Genomic DNA, 12,426 nt, shown 5'->3' with positions numbered 1-12,426 from the left:
ATTGATGCATTTATTTACTTGTTTGTGCTTGATCAATTAACCCAAATATTTTTTTCAGCATGCAAGCTCAAATATATTCTTCTTTCAAAATGAAAGGAAACATGAACTCCTATCTATCTATCTATCTATCTATCTATCTATCTATCTATCTATCTATCTATCTATCTATCTATCTATCTATCTATCTATCTATCTATCTATCTATCTATCTATCTATCTATCTATCTATCTATCTATCTATCTATCTATCTATCTATCACTTAAAACGTAAAAAAATAAAATTTAAAAGATAAAGTTCAGCGCAGTTAATTTGACGGAAAAGTTCAAAACTTTTCTTTAACATTTTTAGATAACGGTAGGCTATGCTTTTTCCCCCCGGAAACAATAACCACTTATTCGCTCGTGATAACAAACAGAGAGTGCTCAGGCCGACACCATTTATTTATTGTTAACTGGAACAAAGATGTTCTAAAAAGATTGAGAATGTTTAATAACTTGAGCCGAGATTATTGACAGACGGTAAACCACAGTCTCTGTGTGGCAGAATTTATTTTAAATACCACAGGTTACAGATTAATAATTTATTTTTTGTTTTATGTAGTTTATATTTATATAGTAATGCATTATTGACGACTAATGCTTGATAAATTCTATAATAATTGTTATTATATAAAAAGTTATTGTACCTATTTACGCATTATCCTATCAGAATGTATACAGGCAAATTAAAATAAACTGAATGAGTTTCTTTTAACCAAATATCAGTAATAATACAAAACAGAGAAAGAATATGAATTAAATGTATTGTTCATTCTAATTAACGAAATTAAACAAATGTATGCTCAACTTTTGCGCACTTAAAAAGCTTTCGCCACTGTCCATTTGCGTTCAAATGAAAATTATGTTTATCTTAACTCGGTAACGTGGAACACTAATCATTGATAAAACAGGCAGACAGACTGAGTCAAAATATAAATATAATATAAATATAAATATAAATACAGTCATATAGAAAACAAGTTGATTGAGATAGAAGGAATGTGTCACAATGACTTTTCCGTAATTTGGCATATGACATCAAGCTGTGGAATTCGATGTCACCTGTCCAAGCAAACAATTCTTCTGCTTTGGGCAGCTTTCCAAATGAGACCCAAAGTAGATTTTCTTATTAACTTTTATGAAGGCCATCATTCTGGGAAAAATTAAGATTACCCTCATGTTTTTAAGCCTCAAGGAGACGATCATTTATTTAGAATGCAAAAAACGCAGTTGCTGTCTTGCTCTACACAAAATATACAGAAAAAGAAGATGCGAGATGGAGGGAATAAATAAAGGAGTATTAGGTGGAATACATAACTAAACGCCAGCAGCTGGATGGCAGATTGCTCTTTCTGTTGCAATGTTTTCCAAGGGATTTTTGAGCTGGAACGATACGGAGTGAAGCTGGCTTTTGAATATTCATATTTGCTACGTGTTTATTTGGTTTAAAATTCATTATATTATATTATTATAATAATTCACCATATTAATTTTGCACAGCAAAAAAGGCATTTATTTTTAGTTTATATGGACAAACGTTAACTGATTATTTTAAGAGATATTTTATTGATGTATACTGTTTCATTTGCAGATTTTATTTGCAGATTTATCCTAGATGCATTTGGGGCATTTCACTAACATCTTCATTTCACAACTAAATAGTCTAAATTCAACAAAAAAGGGCTCATAAACAACAACAAATCTTTTTACGTAAGTTTCCAAGCTTCAATGAAAAGAAAGTTTCATTACGTCCAACCAGTAGCAGTCAGTGTAATAGTAATTTCGACTCCAGATTGAGCTCCATGAAAGCAAACAGGCTGCTGATGTCTTGTCTTCCTTCACTAACATCTGCTTGTTAGTAATCTTCAGCCGCCTCGCCCATTTGCTCCGCGTAAAATGCAATTACTTCGAAAGGTAATGAGAATTACACGCTATCACGTTTCCAAATTAATCAGAGCAGCACCTCCCCCGCGGAGCCACTGAACAGAGAACACCTTAACGAAGGTCTCCTCTCACTCACTGATTACTGACACATAGGCTACTGTATTTACAGATACTAATAGGAATCACTAATAACGCACAGACAAATATTGCAAAGTAAATCTACCTAACGTGTCATCATTCAGTGATCAGGAATAAAGTATAAGGGTACTTAATTATGTCACTGAATTATGATTCACAGATCAGTTCACTTAAACAAAATGACAAAGATAATAAACTGAATGTAAATAATCTTCTACTATTAGAAAAAGTTATTATATAGGCTAAATGAAACTTTTTGAATAGATAGCTAACATTTATCCATGCCAAACTAGAGCAGCCTCATGCATAGCATTTCCACAGATTGTGTTTAGTGTTTAATATTTATGTGTTTGTGTGTGTTGGTTTTAAACTCAGATCTTAAAACCATTCTTAAATCCTCTGATTCAGCACAGATGTTGGGCCATTCAGAGGCAAACACTGGGCCTTGTTAGTCCAAAGGATTAGACGGAGAGGATTGAAGAGATGCATCAAATGTGGTGGAAAAACACAAATAATGTAAATAAAAAAAACAGCCAAAATAAGCAAATAAACGAAGTGCATCTGTTGCATTGTGGGACAAAAGAAAGTAACAAGAAAGAGAGACGGGGAGAGAAGTAAAGTTATCCTCTGGGTCTCCTTCAATTCTAAAATGTGTTTCTCTGCCTCTCAGTTGCATTGATCCATCATCGTTATTGCAAGTGTCAGTCATTCATCACATAATCATTCCTAGAAGTGCATTTTAGAGGAGAAGCAGACGGATGATTTGAGGAACCTGTACAGTGGCCATATGAGACCACACGTCCCCTGAGACAAGTGTTTATCTCACCCTCCATCATCTGTTCTTCCTTATGTAACACACCCCATGGAGCCGAGGACATCCTCATGTAAAAGACATTTTTATTTTAGTTCATTGAGATTCATTAGGAAAGTGTCATGTGATGATTGCATAATTAATCAGTCTGATTAGTAAAAAAAATTTGATTGGAACTATACAGGCATAAATGGGCAATAAATTCTGCTGCATAAACTTGTGATTTACCTCCCCCCCCTTTTTTTTTTGTGGTCAAAACTGGCCAACAAGACAGGAAATAGAAATGCAAATCCTTTATCAGAACTGTAGCCAAAACGGCAACTTGCAATTGTTTCCTTTATAAACTGTCTAACTTTTTCATTTTTGTGTGTGTGTGTGTTTTAACATTAATGAATTAATTTAGATGTTAATTTGATTTAATTTAGATAATGCTTGAAGCACTTTTTCAGTTTAGAATGAAAATAAATGTGTTAAGCAGTCTTTTGATGTTAAAACATCAATATCACAACTATGTGATGTACATTATATTTTTAACATTATACCCAGCACCTGGGTAAACATAATAAAAAATAACCCAGAAAAAACAGACTAAACCAAACATTTGGGTAAAAAAAAAGAAAAGTTTTTCAAGTTGTCTCTGTTGCAACTGCTATTGGGCTTTTGGGAGCGGGAGCGAGAGAGACAGCCAGCATTTATGCAGCGCAACTGTGTGTTTGTTTGCAGGTCATGAGCTGGGGTGCTGTGTGCACCTACAAGTCTATGATTTAAAGCCAATGCACTCTCACACAGCCTGGATCAATGTGTTTACTGAAAGAGACTAAGACAGATGGAACAGAGAAATAGAGAGAAAGAAAAGAGACTCAAAGGAGTGTAAGATAGATAGAAAGATGTGCATTAGGAATGTTTGAGCGGTTAAAGAAAGAGGGGATAATCCTGTAAGGGGCTGAACTCTTGGATATTCATGACTGGCCGAGTGTGGATGCGCTGTGAAAAGAGGACAGGGCCAGGACAACTTAGCATCAAAGAGCACCATGGGAGCTCTGCAGGCCAATGAGGGTTTGTGGCTGCTGGACCTTTTGTTTGTGGCTTTGTTGCTGTCCAGCTGAACCCTTTCAGAGACATGATCTTATGAGCAGTGTTCCTCCTTTCAGAAAAAAAAAAAAACTGTGTGTGTACCCGATAAACTCTAAATGACTTTGTCCTGCAATCTGATCCTGTTCTGGCATATGTCTCTCCGTTTCAATCCACAGGGGAACACACTCTGGTTCTCTCTCCTTCTGCAAAATCATATTAGTAACTTTATGGAGTGAGAAACTTTCTCTGCCCACTTCTGTCGCCACACACACACTTTCACGTGCAAGCTCTGTCTTGTATTGCTGCATTTAGATGGTGTGTGTTGTGTGTGCATGTGTCAGGGCGGTTGATGGATGGTTGGGTGATAGAGGTGTTCCGCTCTCAGTTTGCATGGGTCGCCTGACTCTTCTTTTCTCTCATTTATCTTCACTCGTTTTCAGCCGCCTTGACAAGCATCTGAGAATCCATCCTTCATCAGGCCTGAATGGACGGCAGACCGGCACTATAGTTAAGTTTCAACACCGAAAAGCTAAATTAGCTCTGAAATTTACTCTGTACGCATGCTATGTTCATTATCAAACAATGGAACATCACAAAGCTTTGTTGCCTATATCGTGAATTTTGTTTGGTTAATTATTTTTTTACTGTCAACTTTTACTCCAGTGACTTTCTGCCCTTTAGCCTATGATCTTGACAGTGGGTGTGTGTGCTTCCGTTTTTTTTTTTTTTTTTTTTTTTTTTTTGTCCCTCTGGCTTATTGCTTTTCATGTTGTCTCGTTTGTTCAGCAAGTCACTGAGTTATTCCTTGTCTTCTCTTCAAACCTAATGTGATGTCAACTCATCTATCACATCCCATGAGCCTTCACATTCCCTTATGGAAGGGAAGTTCAATCCAAAGTCTTTTTCAAAGCAAATGAGCCCATCTTGTCAGCCGTTTTGGTAATGGCCCTGGCTAGACATTGACTTAGAAAAAGAATGAAACTGGACAGAAGTGTTTATAATCCTTAAGTTTCAATAACATCAAATCACCAACATTGGCAACCAAACCATTTTTTGGGGAAGATTTAAAGGGATTAAGGGGAATAAAGAATAAAAGAAGTAGAATTCATTGTAAAGTAATTCATTTGAATTATTTGCAAATAATATTTTTATTTTAAAATATGAAGATGGCTCAGTTGTTGTTTCTTGTATTGTCACATTAAATGATGAATTAGTTAAAAGGATTTTCAATAAAAAAATGGCAAAACTTCGAAGTAGTTTGCATCACTGGATATTACTTGGGGTTGTTTAACATTTCTGTCCCAAGACATTAGGACAAATATTAAATGTTTATCTACTTACATCTTGCCCTCTTTCACTGTTAAAACTGAAGCATCGCGATGGAATTCATCTTCAGCTTCGTGAATAGTAAAGCCCACCTTCTTTAATTTGATGTCAATCATTTTGATAAGTGCTGTTAGACCTCTGAAGCGGACCATCCTAAAAAATTGACTTAAGAATAAGAGCATGCATACTGAAGTGTAGCAGAGCAGCTTCAAAAAGATCAAATATTGGGGAGACAACAAGGCCAAATGTGATTGTCTATGGTGGTTATAGCCCTGGCACTGTGTTCATATTCAAATTAACACTCACAAATTTTGTACAACAGTAACACATATAAACTAAAACAGCCTGAATGAGAATATCAGTCTATACAGAAGCTTTGCAACATACAGCTATAATGGTGGATTGGAGATACAGAAGTGTTCGTAGAAAGCTCAAAAAGGACTTTGGGTGGGAATTGATCTAGAAATTGTTACCTCACCATTCAATTTACATGTCAATATCGATAAAGAAGTGAATGATGAAGCGAACTGACAAAACTCAACGGTCTTTGCATTTATTCCTGTAAAGAGATCAACAAAAAGGTGAGAAAAAAACTTTAAAAACCATGAAATGGAAATCTGCCTCACAAAAGGTTTACTTTTTGTTGTTGTTGCATGAAGCCTTTTGGCACGGCGTTCTGCAATGCATATGTTCAATGTGACGTGTCAGAGTGAGTGCTCTTATTAGTGAAATGTGACACACATGGCAGCTGGCACTGAGTAGCCCGTGACAGCTATAATCAGTGTGTCCTCAGCAGGACCGCTTCAGAGCGTGTGTTTAAAGAATGATTCCCAACACTCTCTGGACGTCACTGACTGTGTATGATTTTGAAACAGTGTCAACTGTTCTTCGGGCAACTTGACAAAAGGCCCATGGGGTGACTCTTCGCCTGGCTTCATCCATCTGAGAAGCCAACCGTTCTGTCCAGGCCAACCTTTCCCAGAGCATGCTGGGAGTCACAATACCCAGCCTTCAGCTCATTGGTTCCGCCCTATTAACAGCTTGTAATCTTCTCATATCCATGGCCGCCGGCCCAGAGCAACACGTCAAGCAGGGTTCGCAGTGCTCTGAAGCTCTAGACAGCTCACCTCCCCCATGTCAACTGTTGTACAGCATCTCCACGAGATACACACTCATTTTTAGAAGCTACTTTGTGGAGAACGTGAAACGTTTGATGGAGGTTTAGGCCCTCCTGCCTCACCCTCCACACCTGCTTCCCTCCAGGGGAGAGAAAGAGAGAATAAAGTTGTGACATCTGTTAATTTCTCATTAGAACTTTTCTTTATGCAGGTTTGTTGGTGTGCGAGACAGCTCCGCAGTACGTGCAGTACGGACACAAGCTGGCGAAGGGCTGGCCAGCCGGCGGTTGAAATATCACGCTCGGCATTTAGCAGACGTTTCTCGGCGTCCATGGTCTGGTAATGAATATGGAAGCAGACCTTCTCCATTTCAATGTTGCGGATTTTTTGCATCAGCTTGTGTTGTGACCTTCCACATCATGAAAAACAGTTAGCAGTGCAAGCTGTCAAAGTTAGCACAGGTAGTCCAACTTCTTTATGCCCAATGTTTCCTTGTTGTTTGTGTTTTTGTTTCTGGGCAATTAAGCGCAGGTGTCTGTCACAGAGGTATTGTGATGTTTCTGCTGGTGCACAGATTTATTTTTGGTCTTCCGTCTTGCCTTTGTGCTGCACGATCCTTCACCTCAACACAAGAAATAAGGAAATGGATCGGGAAATTTGTCCCAAAACTTCAGAGGGTATCTGTATGTTTAAGGGAAAGAAATGTACAAACTTGGACTTTTTAATGTAAATAATAAAATAATTAAAAAGTTTTTAATTAAAGACCAAATTAAAGAATTTAAGACCATATTTGTAACGATTCATAAGTAGTAAAGGTTTCAACACTACATACATTTTTTATACAAATTAGTAATAAAGGTATATACAGTATACACACCTGTTCAATTAATGCAATATCTATTCAACCAATCACGTGGAAGCAATTCAATGCATTTAGGTTTGTAGACATGGTCAAGACGATCTGCAGAAAGGTGATTTTAGTGACTTTAAATGTTTGTTGGTGCCAGATGGGCTAGTCGGAGTATGTCAGAAAATGTTGATCTACTGGGATTTTCAGGCACAACTATCTCTAGGGTTTACAGAGAATGGTCCGAAAAAGAGAAAATATCCAGTGAGCGGCAGTTCTGTGGGCAAATATGCCTTATTGATGCAAGAGGTCAGAGGAGAATGGCCAGACTGGTTCGAGCTGATAGAAAGGCAACAGTAACTTAAATAAGCACTCATTACAACCCAGGTGTGCAGAAGAGTATCTCTGTCTGAACACACAACACGTCAAACCTTGACACAGGTGGGCTACAGCAGCAGAAGAACACACCGGGTGTCACTCCTGTCAATTAAGAACAGGAAACTGATGCTACAATTAGTACAGGCTCACCAAATTTGGTCAATAGAAGATCGGAAAAGAGTTGCCTGGTCTAATGAGTCTCAATTTCTGCTGCAACATACGGGTGGTAGGCTCAGAATTTGGTGTAAACAACATGAAAGCATGGATCCATCCTGCCTTGAATCAACAGTTCAAGCCGCTGGTGGTGTAATGGTGAGAGATATTTTCTAGGCACATTTCAGGCCCCTTAGAACCAAGCAGTATTTAAACACCACAGCCTAACTGAGTATTGTGGGGGAGACACTTGTTAGTCCAACAAGATACTAGCAAGGTGTACCTAATAAAGTGGCTGGTGAATGTGTGTGTATATTTTTTTATATATGCAGCTCCAGGGACACAACTCAAGCTTTTTATTACAAGCATAATTAAGCTATCGTACGCGTGTGTGTGTGTGTCTCAGAGATGGGAACCCCAGCGTTGCCAAGTGGACACCACCTCAGCCAGGCGTTTTACTGGTAACTACAGGAAACAGGCTTGGTGTGAATGAGCTGATTGAACCCCCAGGTGCAGCTCCAGAGACCTAGCCCAAGCTCGCCGGCTTGGCCCAGACGGAAAACACTCTGGCCCCCACAAAGATAGCCCTCATCTCCCCTGCTGCCTGGCTCCACCGGTCCCTGACCTGCTCCAGCCTCTCTATGAAACCCACGGAGGCAATGGGCGCTGGGGGCAGGGGATACGGATGTGAGCCCCCCGGCACCGCGCCACCCCATTCAACACCCCACAAGCTGGAAGGAAGGACGGAGTGAGCGGGAGGGGGGCGGTGTTGCGGGTGGACACCAGGTTCTTTCTTTCCCTCTCTTTTTCATCTCTTCTCTCTGTCTCTGTGTCAGAGCAGGTGTCCCTTTCGGCCCTCTCTTCTCGCCCTCCCTCCTTTCGGTTGCCGTTTCTTTTCACACACACGTTCACAGACATACAGCTGACGAACATCCCAGCTCTAATCCATCACAGGCTGTCTTTTATAGGTCAGCTAGAAGCACACACAATTCCACACACACCAACACACTGGCAGGTTGTGTTCTGTTGCCCTGCAGGTGCCTGGCGTTGCGATTGCTCTTTTAAATTCTCTTTCCTGTCTGAGCCTACGAGTATGTGCGCATGGATGCCATGATACCATTCACCGGGACCGGGTGCCGCAACCTTCTTACCCTCCTCTCACCCCTGCGAGACAAACAGGAGATTCTATGTTCTCACCTCCCGCTCTCAACGTGAACAACATGCTTTCTGTTTACGTCTCTTCCTTCCTCTCACATTTAGAGGGAGGCTAAATGAAAGTGTGTCAATAGTTTGGTAAAAGAGACAATTGCACCGCTTATATGTTTTACAATCAGTCTTGCCCTGGGTATGTCCGGTGTGCCACCTGTGACAAGAATCATTAGGCCTTCTGTTTGTTGGCTCCCTTGTTCATTTGCTTCCCTATTCAGTAGCTGAAAATCAATGTCACAATGTATCCTATGCATGCAAGAAAATGTCACAGTATTGCATTGAGATGAAGACATCATCATATCCAATTCAACAAACATGAGGCATGTGCTCACGATCAGGGTTTTTAACAGTTGGAAATGATGATCAAATCATTAGCATGGAGGGCAGATGAGGGGGCGTCAGGAACAGAAAGAGAGAGAGAGAGAGTGACAGAGTAACTCATTAGCTCATTATAGCAGTACTTCTCTCATATTCTTCCAATAGTTAGGAGCGTGTCAGTTAGCCGCAGTTTAAAGATCTCTATAAAGGACAACTACAGTACGTGGACAAGAGAGCAAACCATCTAATTGAGCATTTAACAATTATTGTTTTTAAGGAAGATTAACTCATGACTAGAATATGGACTTGAAGAAGTGAACTGCTTTAATATTATTTGAGGAATCCCGGAAGAAGATCTGGAGTGTGTGGATCAAGAGCTTGAAGGTAAAGTCTTTGCCTACTAGAAAGACTGAGCAATATGACAACTGAACTTTAAAGAGATTATTCACCCAAAGATAAAAAATGTTGTAATCATTTATTCACCTGTAAGCCTTTCCAAACCTGTATGACTTTCTTTCCTCTGTGGAACACAAGAGAATATACTTTGAAAAATGTCCCATTGTTTTGTTGTGTTTTTTGACAAAGGTTGTTTTGGGCCCCATTGATTTTAATTATTTGTTTAAAAAAAACAGTTATTCACATTCTTCACAAAAGAAATAGTCATACATGATTGGAACGACATGAGGGTGAGTTAATAATGATGGAATTTTACATTTTTTTTTAGTGAACTGTAACTTTAATACATAAATCCCAAAGATATTTGCAAATCCCTCAATTTGATTTTCAATTACTTATCTTACTCATGTTTTCTCAATATCTTCTTCAGAATGCAGGCTGTGCCTGGTTTTAGGTGTCGAGAGCAGGGCGAAGACTCTTTACAGCAACTCATGCCAAGAATGGTACGGGTAACAGGAGCAGGAGGACCGACCTCCAATGCTGTGGGTCTCCAGGGACATCTCAGATCTTCGAAACCCCCTCGTGAGCTTAGTGCGGAGGAGCAACAGGAGCTGCGGAGAAAGATCAACAGCCGTGAGAGGAAGAGAATGCAGGACCTCAACGTGGCCATGGATGCTTTAAGGGAAGTAATGGTGCCTTACTCTTCTTCTCCCACCGGTGTAGGGGGAGCACTGCAGCACCCTTACCTCCCGACTGGAGCCCCTCCGACTGGTAGGCGCCTGTCCAAAATCTCCACGCTGGTGCTGGCCCGTAACTACATCCTACTCCTAGGCTCTTCCTTGCAGGAGATGAGGCGTCTGCTGGGCGAGGTCAGCATTGGGATGGGTGTCAGTGGAACTGTACCACGTCTACTGCTGACAGGAGGGTGGCCATTTCTCACCGGGCCGGGACAGCTTCTGCTTTCCTCCCCTGAGCAGCAACTGGCTGTGGCAAAGTGCCCTCTCCTGCCTCAGGGTGCCCAGGAGGAGCCCTTGGCTTGGGGGTCAAGCAGCATGACGGAGAGCCTGGTGTGCCAGTGTGGGGTGTGCCGGACCCCACGGGTGGTGCATGTTAATCCTGCCACACGTTTCCCAAAGTGATTCCAACATGCCTTGGAGAAAGACTAAAAAAGAACAATACAACAACATACAGTTTTTTTAATCTCTGAGCAGGATGAGGTGTCTGGTTATTTAATTTTTTTGTAACACTATACAATAAGGTCCAATTTGTTAACCTTAGGGATAGTATACCTAATGATGTCATGATTTTTTTTAAACCTGTTTAACTTTCTTTTGTGGAATGTGTGGAATATTAAAATATAATTTTTTTTCCATGGAAGAAAAAAAGTCACAGGTTTGGAACAACATGATGAAAAAATTTCATAAACAAACTTTGAGCAATTCTTTTACAGCACTTATTAATCTTGATTAATGTTAATTTCTACATATACTACTACATATTTAACATTTCAAGTGGTTTAAACTTGAATGTGCAAAAATGCATTAGCTAATGTAAACAAATTGAAACTTTTGGTAAAGTGTTATCAGTTTTTATTTCTGCTAAATCTTCTAGCCTTAACTGTCTCCCATATTGTGTTTGCTTAGAATTAAACTAGTAATACTGAAACAGTGTGTGTGCCTGTTGTTTAAAACCAGTGCAAAAGTTAATCTTTAAACACATATCCTGTTTTTTCCCACTTGTTCTCTGTCAGAGTAAGCTTGTGCATGCGTGTGTGCATCCAAACGGATTGAAATAATTAATTGTGCACCCCTTTTGCAGCACAAGGACGCAGCCTTTCTTTCACCGCAGCCTTGCCTGAACCCACCCCATTCAACTCCCCAAACAAACCCAACATCAGCCCCATAATAATTAGCCCACACTCTTTCTCCAACCTCACCGTCTATAATCCACTCCCTCGTTTGCTGCTTGTCGAGGTAAATGCATTTACACGGGCCAGTGTGGCGCCATTCATTACTCTCTGTGAACAACACATTCAAACGGCCAGAAAATGTGTTTCTACCGAAGGAGTTCACTTACCTAAATTACAAACAACACCCTCTCCTGCACCCAAACTCTGACATCCACCCCTCCGAAGGTCGGGCAGTTGAAAAAAAGAAGAAGCAATTCTTTCAATGTCGGGGCACGGTGAAAGCCATGAAAGAGAGGGAAAAGCAATTCCATCTTGTGGATAGGGGTGCATGAATGAGAATGCAGATTATAATCATAAGAATAATGATAAAATACAAGGAATAATCGGCCCTGCAGCAAAAGGGGATTAGTCCGGCCAGGCGCGTGAAAGAGGGCGAGAGGCTGAATGGAAAGAGTCTGTTGCCCATCGCCCAGGACAAAAGGAGAGGTATATGCCATTAAGTGAGATTAGGGTTAATAGGCCTTGATTTTCTTACAAGGAGGTAAAAAAAGGAAAAAGAAGTACAGAGGGGGGAGAGGTGGGACAGAGAAGTGGGAAAGATCAAAGTAAGACCCTCCGACTTAAAACCCTTCTCTTTGCGAGGACGCACACACTCACTTTAACTTGCCACCTCTTACATTTACATATAGCTGCCTTATGTCCGCTGACAACTTGAAGAGATTACCTCACTAATTTCACCTCACTTCAGTGCTTTTCTTAAAGCCATCTTCCCCTGTCGTACTCTCCTGAGGTGATAACTTTCTCTCTGATGATGGTAGGCGTATTG

The 12,426-nt window shown here is 40.2% G+C and overlaps 1 protein-coding gene across 1 annotated transcript; it reads left to right on the top strand.

Moving 5' to 3' along the window:
* The first annotated feature begins 8,027 nt into the window (after window positions 1-8,027).
* olig1 (oligodendrocyte transcription factor 1) lies at window positions 8,028-11,052 on the top strand. Its single transcript, XM_082176513.1, has 2 exons — window positions 8,028-9,679; window positions 10,122-11,052. Exon 2 carries the CDS (start codon window positions 10,123-10,125, stop codon window positions 10,828-10,830), a length of 708 nt encoding a protein of 235 aa, XP_082032639.1. The 5' UTR covers window positions 8,028-9,679; window position 10,122; the 3' UTR covers window positions 10,831-11,052.
* Window positions 11,053-12,426: the final 1,374 nt, after the last annotated feature.

This window comes from Leuciscus leuciscus (assembly GCF_965113295.1).
Source record: "Leuciscus leuciscus genome assembly, chromosome: 7".
Classification (NCBI taxonomy): domain Eukaryota; kingdom Metazoa; phylum Chordata; class Actinopteri; order Cypriniformes; family Leuciscidae; genus Leuciscus; species Leuciscus leuciscus.
Note: the sequence above shows the minus strand (reverse complement) of the source record. Positions and strands in the feature narration are given on the sequence as shown.